Source organism: Balaenoptera ricei, chromosome 15, assembly GCF_028023285.1.
Source record: "Balaenoptera ricei isolate mBalRic1 chromosome 15, mBalRic1.hap2, whole genome shotgun sequence".
Lineage (NCBI taxonomy): Eukaryota > Metazoa > Chordata > Mammalia > Artiodactyla > Balaenopteridae > Balaenoptera > Balaenoptera ricei.
In genome coordinates, this window is record NC_082653.1 from 81827932 (window position 1) to 81842117 (window position 14186).

The 14186-nt window shown below is 48.1% G+C and overlaps 1 protein-coding gene across 4 annotated transcripts in view; it reads right to left on the reverse strand.

The window, feature by feature from the left end:
- The window catches only part of COL26A1 (collagen type XXVI alpha 1 chain), a 176835-nt gene that overhangs the window by 99507 nt on the left and 63142 nt on the right, over positions 1-14186 (reverse strand). For 3 of the 4 annotated variants that reach the window (XM_059897712.1, XM_059897710.1, XM_059897713.1), the window contains exon 3: positions 2306-2409. In XM_059897712.1, coding sequence (XP_059753695.1) covers positions 2306-2409 — 104 coding nt within the window. The remainder of the gene's footprint in view (positions 1-2305; positions 2410-14186) is intronic. The other variant, XM_059897711.1, reaches the window with a different exon arrangement.

The following is a 14186-nucleotide window of genomic DNA, read 5'->3' on the forward strand; positions in this document are numbered from 1 at the left end:
ATATATGCATTATATATGTGTATATTCATATATATGTGTATCCACACACACACACACACACACACACATATCAGTAAAGGATTAACCTAACCCCAAGAGAGGTCTGGCCTTTGCACTTGGCTCCTGGGAGGTATCTCTAAGCTCTTGAAATGTCCTATCTGGTAAGAGGGTCTGGGAGCCTTGGGCCAGATAGTTTATGCCAACACTGTGATTTCTGGGGGCATCCCTTGTGCCAGCTCAACCACCAGAGGGGCTAGAAACATCTCAGCCATGCAGGAAGCCACCGTGTATACACAACTGAGTCCCACTAAGAGCTCTGGTTCAGGGCAGCAACCTAAGCCTGGTCTTGGGGACCCCAATCTGCATATCTATCAGTTTCTCTAATCTCTTTTGAATCAGCTTTGCCATGTTGCTGGTTCCACAATCCATGAGTTCAATACAACGCACGCTCACAAGCCACTTGTGTGAGAATTATGACTTACACATTTTGAGACTTACACTTCATCTCGTGGTTCATTCATTTCTCTAATGAAGAGAATATGAAGAGAGATGAAAAACATATACGCTCCAGCACTGCAGTGTTTCCAAGAGAGGAAGGAAGGGGCCCCATTTGGGTGCGGCTTAGTTACCCCTAGAGGAACTGGACAGCCCTGCAGGGTGGCGAGGGGCGGGGGGAGGCCAACGTGAAGACACATGATTACAGTTGGCTGAGGCGATGACGAGGTGGCGGGGGGTGGGGGGCCCTCGGAGGCTCCGGAGCTGAAAGAAGGACCCAGGAGCCTTCCTAAGGCTTAGGGAGGGCTTCTAAAGTTGAGGTCTTGATGGCAAGCCAGTACTTCATCGGGTAGAGCCAACGGTATTCATTTTATTGGTCACTGAAAAGCGCTGAGTCAGTTACTTAAGGGTAAATCAGTCACTGCCCTTGAACGCCCTGTCTCCCCAGCCCCTCGCAGAATCCAGAGGACAGGTCTGCTCTACTCTGTTGGAGGGACCAGAGGTCTCTCCCACAACCATGGTCCTAATCCTGGTTCTGAGGGCCTCCGGCCTCAACAAGGGACCCAGTGTGAGCCGTGGTCATTCAACACATAAAGCACAAAGTCCTGCCGCCCACGCCTTCACCTGGGGGAGCCAGGCCTCCCCTCAGCCCCTCACACCTGGGGTCCCTTCTGTTTCTCCCCAAAGAAAGGCCCAGGCAGTCCTGTGCCCCCCAAGTATGGGCCAGCCCCTGAGGCTGTCCACCTCCCTTCCCAGAATCAGGCTCACAAACCAGTAAAGGAGGTACCACTGGACTCTTCCACGTCCCAACCCCTTCCTTCAGCCCAGCTTTGGGCCACAGGCTCACTGAACCATCAGCATCATTATTATTACTGCTCTTCCTGTTCTTAGGCTATTATTTGTAATCCAAAGACCTTTAGGCAGTTTACAATAAAAGCATACACATATAGAGTACTTATATTTTAAGTATACATATAACTAAAATCAGTAAGTTAGGTAATAAAAAAAGATAAGAGAGGATCATTTTGTCAGAAAGTCGAGGTTAAGGAGAACTACTGTTTCCAAATTCAAAACTGACCCCTGAGCCTTGGGACTGCCCAGCTCTTCTGGAAAACCAGGTGGGCTGCAAACCTGTTTGTCAGGCAGGACCCACTGTCCCTGGATGTGAGTGCTGCGGGGATGGGCTCTGTCGCTGTCTCTGAATCCCACCTGAGCGCTTCTCTCTGGGCCCATCAAGCTCCAGTGCCAGACTGAGCCTGGCTCCGGGGCTCAGAGGGAAGGCTGCGGCTCTGGGTCCCGACCTCCCCTCCTCCCTCTGGGCACCTGCCCGGCAACAGGGCCAGGGCAGCAGGGTGAGGTCTTCCTGCTGCTGCCGCCCACCAGGTCCATCTGCCTTATTCTACAACCAGCGTGGCTTCAAGGCTCCTGGCTCCTCATCTGCATTTGCTCAGAGCCCAGATATCCAGCTCTGCCTGCCCCGGCTCTGGGGTAAGTCAGAGCCAGAGCAGAAGAAATAGGCTGTACATTGAATCTCCTCCCCAGGCCAGGGCTTACGATTCTCCTTCATGCCTGGCCCAAGCAGTGCACACGGGACCCCACCTCTGTGCCCACAGGCAGGGTGCCGGGCTCACCCCAGTTTGGCCAGTCCCGAGCATTTGGTTCAGAGATGCTTAGGAAAAAGAAGGAAGGAATGTGGAAGAAAGGAGAGCTGCTCGCAAAGGAGGGCAGGGGAGGGAGGAGCATCCGTAGACTCTGAAGCTCGGCCCGGCCAGCACCCCCTCCTCTTGCCCCCTGCCCCCAGCGGACTCACCCTCGTCACAGTTGCTCCCGGTAAAGCCAGGGCAGCACCTCCACTCCAGCGCCGTCACTGTGCGGTAGGACACTCTGTACGTGGGTCTGATCAGAGTCCTGTAACTAACACAAGGGCAGAGTCAGGACAGTGTGAGCACCTACCCGCCCACCCCAGATCCCACTCCTGCTGAAACCACCCAGCCTAGGGCTCTGGGAGCCCCCCAGGCAGTAGAGCCCATCATCCTAGCTCTGTTCCCACAGGCTATGCGGCCCTGGGCGAGTGACCACCCCTCTCTGTGTCGGGTGCATTGTAATGTCCCTTCCAGCTCTGCCTTCCCACAAGTCTCCAAGGGTGGCCCCCTAGGGTGGGGAAATGACTGCTACAGACTGAATTGTGTCTCCCAGAAATCATATGTTGAAGCCCTAACCCCCACAATGTGACTGTACTTAAGCATAGGCTCTGAAGAGGTAATTAGGTTAAATGAGGTCAGAGGGGTGGGGCCCCAATCCAATAAGATTGGTGGCCTTTTAAGAAGAGGAAGACAGACAGAGATCTCTCTCTGCGTACATGCACACACTGAACAAAGGCCATGTGAGGACACAGAGAGGTGGCTGGCTGAGAAAATAAATTTCTGTATTGCAGCCATCTGGTCCATGATATTTTGTTAAGGCAGCCCAAGATAATGAATAAGGAAAAGAAAAATATCATTAGAACCTGTACAACTTCCAACCACCCACAAGTCACTTAACTCCAACCTTTTTCCCAATCATTATTTCTTTTGGTTGATTCATCCAATGAATATATATACATATTTTTTTTGGCTGCGCCCCGTGGCATGTGGGATCTTAGTTCCCCAACCAGGGACTGAACCCGTGCCCCCTGCGGTAGAAGCATGGAGTCTTAACCACTGGACTGCCAGGGAAGTCCCCAATGAATATTTATTGAGCATCAACTACATGCAATACTGTGGTCACAGATTAATAAAACGGAGTCCCATCCTTGAGAAAATCCCAGCCTGATAGATGAGAGAGAGACACTTCAGTGAAAACTTGCAATTCAGTAGTGGGGCCCTTGCAGCAACAAAATGCTCCTGCAAACTGCTGTGGGATTCCATGGTAAATTTTCACACAATTTTGAAATTTTTCTTGAAAATAAGTTTGATACTATTTTGTGAAACTCCAAGAATAGTGAATATAAAATATATGACCAAACCACACCTCACAAACAGATATCACCTCACACCTGTTAGAATGGCTATATCAAAAAGACAAGAAATAAGTGTTGGTGAGGATATGGAGAAAAGGGAACCTTCATGCACTGTTGATGGGAATGTAAATTGGAAACCATGGAAAACAGTATGGTAGTTGCTTAAAAAAGTTGGAAATAAAACTACCATAAGATCCACTTCTGGGTGTTTATCCAAAGGAAATGAAAACACTAACTCAAAAAGATATCTGAAGCCCCATGTGCACTGCAGCATTATTTGCAATAGCCAAGATATGGGAGCAACCAAAGTATCCATCAGTGGGTGAGTGGATAAAGAAAATGTGGCACACACACACACTAGAATATTATTCAGCATAAAAAAGAATGAAATCTTGCCATTTTTGACAACATGGAAAGACCTTGGACAAATACTGTATGATCTCCATTATAGGTGGAATCTAAAAACAAAAAAATAAAAACAAACCAAGCTCATAGATACAGAGAACAGACTGGTGGTTGCCAGAAGCTGGGGGACGGTGGATAGGGAGCAGTGCAAAATGGGTGAAGGTGGTCAAAAGGCACAAACTTCCAGTTATAATAAGTCATGGGATGTAACGTACAGCACGGCAACTATAGTTAATAATACTGTATTGCATATTTGAAAATCGCTGAGAGTAGATCTTAAAAGTTCTCATTACAAGAAAAAAAATTTTTGTAACTACTTGTGGTGATAGATGTTAACTAGACTTATTTGTGGTGATCATTTCACAACATACACAAATATTGAATCACTATGTTGCACACCTGAAACTAATTCAATGTTATCTGTCACTTATACCTCAATGAACACACACACACAAACACAAAAACATATGACTGATTTTCACGAGGGGCAAAAATTCGGCTTTATTATTCGATTTACATGCATCATTATAACTTGGCTGCTTGATAAAGTCTGCACAACTTCCTCTTGAAAGCAAAACTGCATGACTTCACAGAATTTGCATCTGCTGACACCAAGCAACTTAATCGTGAATGGGAAAATTATGAATTAATTGGTGGCAGCAGGCGTGACGTTTTGAGATGCACTGTTGACAGGAAAATACATAAGTCAGGTTTTGAATTTCAGAAATACTGCACTAAATCTGAAGAATCCTGCTACACTAATTTTTCTTTCAAAAAAAAAATCCTCTCACTCATGTTTCGTAAACATTCCGGCAAACCAGCTTCCCTCTGGAGCTCTAAGTGGGAAGCGGCAGGGGGTGGGGGGGGGCGGTGGGGGGGGCAGGGGCTGGCAGTGTGCAGCCAGGGGCTGGAACTTTCGAGTGAGGAGCCAGAAGTCTGCACGGAGAAGTGCCCAAGAGCAAATGCAGGCCTTTGGACTCTCAGATCCACGGCAGGAAGCAGCTGGCATAGGCCACTGGGGAGGGGGTGGGGGGGTGGCAGAGGACCAGTCATTGTCACCACTCCTTATAGAAGGAGCCTGGGGGGACATAAGTGGGTAGGCGAGCCTGGGTCCAAGGAGTCCAAATAGACTGTCTGTATGATAAACACACAATTTCTCACTCACATGTACACTCACATGCTCACACACATGCTGTCACACACACACACACACACACACACACACACATATGCACACACGCTCACACCCTCTTCCTGCTGCAAATTTCCCAGCCAGGAACTGGCCCAGCTGGGAAAGGGAAGACGCTTTAATTTCAATTTTAAAAGTCAGTTTTAAAATTAATTCTTGAAAGAAGATTGTTGCTCTGGCTGAGAGGGACCAGAAAAGCTTGGAATCCCTCCCATAACCACTGTACCATGGAGGAGATGGAGCCCCGGGCTGTGGGGGCATAAGCTGAGAGTTTAGGGCCCTGCCCCTGATTCACGATGTGAATTGCACACGTTCCTTAACCTCCCTGAGCCCATTTCCGGGTCTGTCCGCTGAGGACTGCGATGCTGGGTCTGGGGCTCCCTGGGAGAGCACGTGTGACAGCAGAAAGGGACGTGTAGCTGCTGCGCTTGCGAAACACAGATCTGACCCCTTTCTTCCTGGCCAGCACCTTTCGCCTGTCCCCACTGTGGTCAGGAGAGAGTCTGAGCTGTTTAGCCACGGGGGCCAGCCCTTCTCCAGCTGCCACAGCTGCCCTCAGGCCCCCTGTGCCATAGGCTGCCCCTCGGCCTGCAGCCCATGAGCCCTCCAAAGGTGCCAGGCACTCCTCACTTCGTGCCCTGAGTGATGATGGTGATAAAATAATAATAGCTATAGTAAGAGCTTTGCATACTTACCACGTATCAGGCACCGTTCTGAGTGCTTTACATTTGCTGACTCATAACAACCCTGACAGGTGGATGCTATTACTATTCAAATTTACAGATGAGGAAACTGAGGCACTGAGAGCTTCAGTAACTTTATCAAGGTCACACTGCTAGAAGGTGGTGGAACTTGGTTCCAAACCCAGGCAGAATTAGCAGAACCTAGTAATACTAATTTGTGTTCGTTCAGTATAGGGGAACATTTTTCCTCCCTGCATCTGCACAAGGTACTGATCTCAGGCCCCTGAACCAGAGGGAGAGCTCATCCCCCAGAGGAGGTCTCTTTCTGCCCCCTCCTTCTGAGGGCCACGGGCTGGCCTGTCCCACTGCGGGACCAGAAGCATCCTGGTGGCCTGCGAAGTCCAGGAGCAGGGCGAGCCAGTAGGTGGCGCTGCTTCCCCAGCCCAGCAGGCCAGGGCTCAGACCCTCAGATCTCTCCTGAATGCCAGGGCAGGTGCAAGTGTTCATGCTCTGTCCCCATCGTTTCACCCTCCATGAAGAACTCCCAGCCCTTCCCCTGGGCTCCAGTCTGCAAACCCACTGATCTTTCTAAAATGCAGATCCGCTTTTGTGACTGCCCTCTCTCAAAACCTTCCATGGCTCCCATAGACTTAAGACCACACCCTTTAGGTCAGCAAATAAGGCCCTGCCTACCTTTCTCCCCTCCACTCCTCCCGCCACAGCACAAACAAGCAGCTCTTCCTGCCTCTGGGCCTTTGCACATACATGCAGGCTCCTCTGCCTACTCACCCCTCCTTCTTTACTCTGCTGAGAAAAATCCCCAAGAGGCTTCAGGGTGTGACTCCACATCCCCTTCTCTGTGAAGCACCCCCAGCCCCAGCCAGAGCTGACAGGCTCCCTCCTCAGTACCCCCAACACCCTGTACACAGCTTGGTTTTACGTGTGGGGTGCCTGCCATGTGCCGGGCACTGGGGATACAAGAATGAAGGAGGCAGCACGAGCTCCACTCTGCCAGAGCTGGTGGCACTAATCCTGTATCACACTCGTGAAAATGTGGCCATGCGCGGTGGTCAGTGCCAGGGAGGAAAGCGCTGAGTTCACGCCTCAGATTGTCATGGATTTGTTTTCTCCTTTTAAATTAAAATATAATTTACATGCAGTAAAACACAAATTGTCCCCAACTTATGATGGTTTGACTTACAATTTTTTGGATTTCACGATGCTGCGAAAGTGATACGCATTCAATACAGACCATACTTGGAATTTTGAATTTTGATCTTTTCCCCAGGCTAGCCATATGGGGTACGGTACTCTCTGGTGATGATGGGAAGCTCCCAGTCAGCCCTGCGATCACAAGGGTAAACAACCAATACTCAACAGGGTACTGTGTTACCAGCATTTTTTTCGATACTGTGTTTCGCGTTTTCCCATCCCATTATGTCTACAAAATGCCCATCTTTGTCTCCTGCTTCTGGTGAGAAGAAGAAGAGGAGGGCAATTACTCTTGAGATGAAACTCAAGATAACCGCCCAGCATGAAGACGGTAAGCCAGTAACAGCCGTCGCAGGTGAGTTAGGACTTTGGCAATCGACGATCTTGACCATCTTAAAGGATAAGAAGCAAATGAGTGATGCAGTGAAATCATCAGCATTGGTTAAATTCACTGTCGTCATGAAGAAAAGGGCTGGGCTGATGGATGACATGAAAAAAAAAATTTGTCTGGGAATTCCCTGGTGGTCCAGTGGTTAGGACTCCGCGCTTTCACTGCTGAGGGTGCGGGTTCAGTCCCTTGTGGGGGGACTAAGATCCCGCAAGCCGCACCGTGCAGCCAAATAAATAAATAAATAAGAAGAAAAGAAAAAGAAAAAAAAAAAAACTTGTCATGTGGATGGAAGACCAGATACAGAAGTTCATACCACTTAGCCTACTGACCATCCAGGCTAAGGCAAGAAGTCTTTCCATACACTAAAAAAGTGTGTTGATGATTCTACAAATAATGCAAATGTTTATACCAAGTTATGGCCGGTTCCAATGCTTCAAAAGGCAGCCTAATTTTCATAATGTGGAAGTCAGCGGTGAGGCAGCAAGTGCCAATACTGAAGGTGCCAAAGTTTTTAAGGAAGAGCTTCAGAGGATAATTGTGGATGAGAAATATTTGCCAGAACAAATATTAAATGTCGATGAAATGAGCTTGTTCTGGAAGCGTATGCCAGAGCGTACATACATTCATCAAGAGTCCAAGACGATGCCAGGATTCAAGGCATTCGAACACCGTGTAAGGCTGCCTTGGGGTAGAAATGTTGCAGGGTTCCAATGAAAGTTTTTCCTAATCTACCACTCGGAGAGCCCTAGAGCATTCAGATATGTGAGCAAGCATTCGCTTCCCGTTTGTTATCACCATCACAAGAAAGCCTGGATGACATAAGCATTGTTTGAAGCCTGGCTTTTGAAGTGTTTTATCCCTCAGACAGGAGAATATTGAAGGCAAAACAACATGCCATTCAAGAGTCTGCTGATCTTGGACAACACTCCAGGGCACCTACAGCACACCAGCGACACGCATCCTGATGTCAAGGTTGTGTAGTTGCCACCGAACACAACTGCACTCATTCAACCCACGGACCAAGGCGCCACAGCTACGTTCCAAGCACACTCTTTACACCAACGGTCTGTGCAGGCTGTTGAAGAGACGGGATCTGGCCGAACACTCTGAGAGTTTTGGAAAGCTTTTAACATTCTAAATGCTACCCAGACCATCGTTGCCTCATGGGAAGAAGTCACGTGGCAATGCATGAACAGCATTTAGAAGAAAGTTTTAAAGACATGTGTGAACACGTTCAAAGGCTTTAACTAAGATTCTGCTGTGGATGAAATGGTCCCAAGATATTAGTGCTTGGGAAACAGCTAGAATTGGACATTGATGAAGAGGATGCTCGTGAGATTGTTGGTATTGAAGCTGAAGAACTTTCCACTGAGGAGCTGATCGAACTGGAGGAAGAAAGAAGGAAGGAAAGAGGAAGAAGTTATGCCTGAGGCACCAGGAAAGTTCACAGCAAAGAAACTGGCAGAGATGTTTGCTGCTATCAGCAGTGGTGTAAGGATGTTAGAAGAAATGGACGTCAATTATGAGACATTCGCAAGAGCTGACAGGCAGATACAGGATGTTCTTGCTTGCTCTAGAGAAATATAAAATGGAAAGAAGAAACAAACCGGACAGTCCAAACTTGATATCTCCCCGAAGAACACTATGCCTGCTAAACCATCAACAAGTGCCGATGCCCCAGTGCCTTCTCCCAGCTATTCTCCAGCCTTATCAGAAGAGAGAGAAATTGACGATCTTGTCGCTGTACCATCCCCATCATCCAGCAGTTAATCTTAGTTCAATGCTTCAAACATTCTTCAGGCCCAACGTGCCTTCAGCTGTGTACGGTAACGGTGGGTACCCTTCCATTCTGTTCTTCACTTTTAGTACAGTATTCAATAAATTACATGAGATGGCCAACACTTTACTATTAAACAGGGTTTGTATTAGATGAGTTTGCCCAACTATAGGTTAATGGAAGTGTTCTCAGCACGTTTAAGGCAGGCTAGGCTAAACTACAATGTTCAGTAGGTGTATTTAATGCATTTTCGACTTGCAATGGGTTTATCGCGAATGTAACCCCATCATTAAGTCGAGGAAGATCTGTAGATAAATCTAGTGTTTAGCTCAACGAACTCTTACCTATTCAATATGTTTACACCAACATTCCCATTGCTCCAAAGTCCTTTTGTGCCCCTTCCAAACTGATCACCCAGCCCCCAGACATAACCATTCTTCTGACTTCTCTTGCCAGATACTAGTTTTGCCTGTTCTAGAATTTCATATAAATGGAATCTTACAGCATGCACTCATTTATGTCTGCCTTCTTTCACTCACCCATCATGTCTGTGAGATTCATCTATGCTGTTAAGTGTAGCACTCCTTTGTTTCTTTTTATTGCTAAATAATATTCCATTATGTAAATATACCACAATGTGTCTATTCTCCTGTTCATGGACATTTGGGTTATTTCCAGTTTTGAGCTTTGATGAATAAAGACGCTATGAGTGTTTTCGTACAAGTCTTCATGGACACTTTTTCACTTCTCTAGGGTATATACCTAGAAATAAAATTGATGGGCCATAGGATGGTTATATGTTTAACTTTAGCAGATGCTACAAACACTTGTCCCAAACCTATCCGGATGAACCAAGTTCACATGCCCAGCAGCACTGTATGAGTTCCAGTTGCTCTATAACCTCGCCAACATTTGATATTGTCAATCATTTTCATTTTAGTCATTCTAGGGTGTATGCAGTACTCTTTCATTATGGTTTTAACTTGCAATTCCTATTGACTAAAGCTGAACCCCTTTTCATGCTTGCCAGTTAGATATTTCCTTTTGTGAAGTGCCTGTTCAAGTCTTTTGCCCACTTTTAAATTGGGTTTTGGGTCTTTCTTATTGATTTGTAAGATACATGAGAGACCTTTGTCAGATATATGTATTGTGAATATTTTCTCCCAATATGTGGCTTGCCTTTTCATTTTCTTAAAGGTGTATTTTTTTTATTAACTTGGAAGTATTTTTGATACCAGTTTTTTAAAAAAATATTTATTTATGTATGTATGTATATATTTATTTATTTTCACCAGGTCTTAGTTGTGGCAGGCGGGTTTCTTAGTTGTGGCATGCAAACTCTTAGTTGCAGCATGCATGTGGGATCTAGTTCCCTGACCAGGGATTGAACCCGGGCCCCCTGCATTGGGAGTGTGGAGTCTTATCCACTGTGCCACCAGGGAAGTCCCTTAAAGGTGTATTTTTAATGATCAGGTTGTAAATTTTGATCAAGTTCAATTTATCATTTTTACAATTTTACTATCTGCTGGGTAGGAGTCAAGGTTCATTGTTTTCCATTTGGATATCCACTTGCTACAGCACAATTTATTGAAAAGACCTTCTTTTGGCCTAAATTTTCCCACTAAAATTAAATTATTTAGTGCCTTGTTGAAAATCAAATGATTGTTTAAATATGAGTCTATTTCTTGACTCTCTGTTCTGTTCCATTGATCTGTTTGTCCATCCTTGCACCAAAACCACACTGTCTTAATTAATATAGCTTAATAGTAAGTCTTGAAATACAGTAATGTAAGTCCTCCAATCTTGTTCTCCTTTAAGGTTGTCTTGGACACCTAGGTCCTTTGCATACCCATTGACTTTTTTAATTGGCTTATCAATTTCTACAAAAAAAAAAAAAGCCCACTATAATTTTGATAAGGTTACATGGAATCTACAGATCAATTTGTAGAGAATTGACATCTTAATAATTTGAGTCTTCTTATCCATACATATGGCATAACTTTCCATTTATTTAAGTCTTCTTTAATTTTTCTCAGCAGTGTGCCATCTTTTGTTCAATTTACCCCCAGGTATTTGTATTCGTCTGCTCATGCTGCCATATCAAAATATCGTAGACTGGATGGTTTAAAACATCCTCACCAACACTTGATCCCAATACATCTCTGCCCATCTGTGAGCCGTTGAGCAAGTCCTGCCTCTCTGAACCCCCTGTAAAGTCTGTCCTTGCCTCTCTGAGTCTCCTGTGAAGTCTGAGCTGAGATGCAAAAACATACAGATCCCTTGCTACCCTGAAATTCTCCAGATACAATGTGGAGTCTCCTGTCTGGTGTCTCACTAGCCCTGGTTGTTTTTTTTTTTTTCCAAGACAGACCAATTCTAGGGACTTCTGATCTCTGTGTATTTGTTCCCTCTGTAGGGCAGATCCTGGGACTTCCCTCACTATCACTCGGCAAATTCAGGGACATATATTCTCCAGGGGGTTGTTATTCACTCAACAAATATCCATGGAAACCTTGACCCTACCCCTCTCTGGCGCCTCACATCGACGAGTCCAGGGAGATCACTCACTAAGTAGATCCTACCTGTCCACTGTTCTCCCCCACCCCGCCCTAGTCCAGCCTCCCTCATCACCCTCCCAGACAGCAGCAACGGCCCCTGACTGGTGCCCAAGCTTCCAGCCTATACCCAGAAGCTGGCTCCAGTGATGTTTTCAAAGCACAAATCTCCTCCATGCACCCTTCCTGGCTTCTCTTCAATCTTAGGACAAAAACCAAATCCTTAATATGACCACGTAGACTTCTAACTACTGTCCGCCTTGGCTGCCCCGCTGCTTGCCTCCCCCCCTCCAGGCTACTCAGAACTCCAGCAGCAATCGGCTTTTGAGTTTCTGAACCCCCAGAGCTCCTTCCTATATCAGGGCTTGTCATCCACTCTTCCCTCTGCCCAAGATGTCCACTAACTCCAATGCAGCCTCCAGTGTCGCCTCCTCTGAGAAGCCCTCCTTGATCAGCCCACCCTTCAGTTCCACCCACCCCACTGCAGGCTGAGTCCCTTCGATTTACACTGTCATAGAACCCTGACTTCTAAACACTTATCACCCTTCCAAGTATATAAGGGTGATCGCACCTGTGCGATCATTTGTCTGATGTCCGTCTCCTCCACTAACCCCAGGCCTAGTTCAGGGTTTGGCACATCATACATGCTCAGTAAAGACTGGTGGAATGAATAAAACAATCGCTGAATAATTTGTACCAGATGGAGTCCCAGGCCAGGAACTGTAATGCTAACCAAGACGGGGTGGCTCTCTGGAGGAGCGCAGGGTGACGTCCATGGAAACTGATGGATGCAGGGAGAGGGAGCAGGGCATGGCCCCTTCCATCCACCAGGAGGGCCCAGCAAGGACTTCCCACACGAGGCGACACTTGAGGGAGCTCTGCTGAGCTAAAAAGCTGAGGAGGCAACCAGCACCAGGAGAGCCAGGAAATTTGGGTGAAGTTTGGTGCATCCGGGGGGCAGAGCGCTCGGACAGGCAGACAGGGCACTCGGGGCGGCTGTGAAAGCCTGTAGTGCAGGCCAGGAGTCCGCACTGCGTCCGTGGAGACTACCCATGCTCTCCAGGCATCCAGGGGTGCTCCTGATCAGTAACACATTTCTGAGCCTGCAAGAGAGTCTATTAATTTATACATGTATATATACGCATATTATTTACCATCTTTGCATGTATAAAAAACAGTAGAGCTTAATTTCTCTTTTATTTTGTAGATTAAAAAATAAACAGAAGACTTGATATAGTCCTTCCACCCCTCGACAGACAGCCTTGTGTACCCACGAGGAGACCACCCTTTTCCTGGCCATGGGGAAGCCACCCAGGCACCGTGGCTCAGAGGAACATCATGATCAGATCTGCTTTCCAGAAAGAGCCCACCTGTGTTGGCATGGCAGCCGGATTGGACAGGAGAGATGGGAGGTGAGGAAGTGGGTCAGGAGGCTGCTGGCCGAGGAAGACGGGCCAGCAGGGATGAATGGCCGCACTTGATGGAGGGGAAACTGAGGCCAAAGAGGGGGTCAGATTCCAGGTGATAAAGCAGCAGAGGTTTGACTGAACCAGACCTCCTGATGGGAGCCCCATGTTCTCTCCCGCTCAACAACACATCGAAGCTGCCCCCCGACCCGTCCCAGGAGTCAGAGGAGGGCCTTGCCCTCTGCAGCGCCCCCGGGACCCTCCCAGTGAGCACAGCGGTCATGAGGTGCTCTGAGAGTCCTGGCCGCAGTCCTCCAGCCACTCAGTGACTGCCCTAGATAGGGTGCAGATGAGTCCTGTGTGTCCTCAAAGGTGGCCCTGGGTGCACAAGGTCATGTGAGAGGGAATATGAAGAAAGAGCTCCAGGAGGGGTGAGATGCCCGTCACTGGAGGTGTGTAAGCCCAGGCCATGGCTCTCTGGCATCCAAAGGCCATGTCCCCACAGCATCATGAGGTCCTTCAGTGGGTGCCAGGACAGGGCCATCGTCTGGGCATTGCCTGCTGGGAACGACTCTGCCAGGGCAGAGACCTCATCGGGTGGAGGCGGGGGGCCTCCCTCCCTCACTGGGCACCGCAGCTTGCAGGCCTCGGCTCCTGCCCCGGCCCCACTTCCTCAGCAGGGACCACCACGAGGAGGACCAGACTGGGAGGTACCGAGACAGACTGGAGACTCAACAGGAAACGGGAGTGGGGGTTTCAGAAAGGGAGGCAGGAGATTATTAATCTCTTGATTAATAGCAGCGGGCCGGCGGGGAGGGGGATGGGCTGTCCCACCGCAGTTCTGCGGCAGCCGGCAGGGTCCTCCAGGCTCTGGCCTCCCCACAGTCCAAGCTAGTCTTTCCCAAGTGCGGACGGAAGGGACAGAAGGCCCAGAGGGCAGTGTCCCCCGCCCAGGCCGCCGCTCCCACTCAAGCCCAAGACCACGGTCCAGTCGGGGGGGAGGTGGACACATCGTGGGCTTCTCGAACCACACAGGCTGACCGAGGAGGGGCAGGAAAGCAGGCCACGTTTTAAG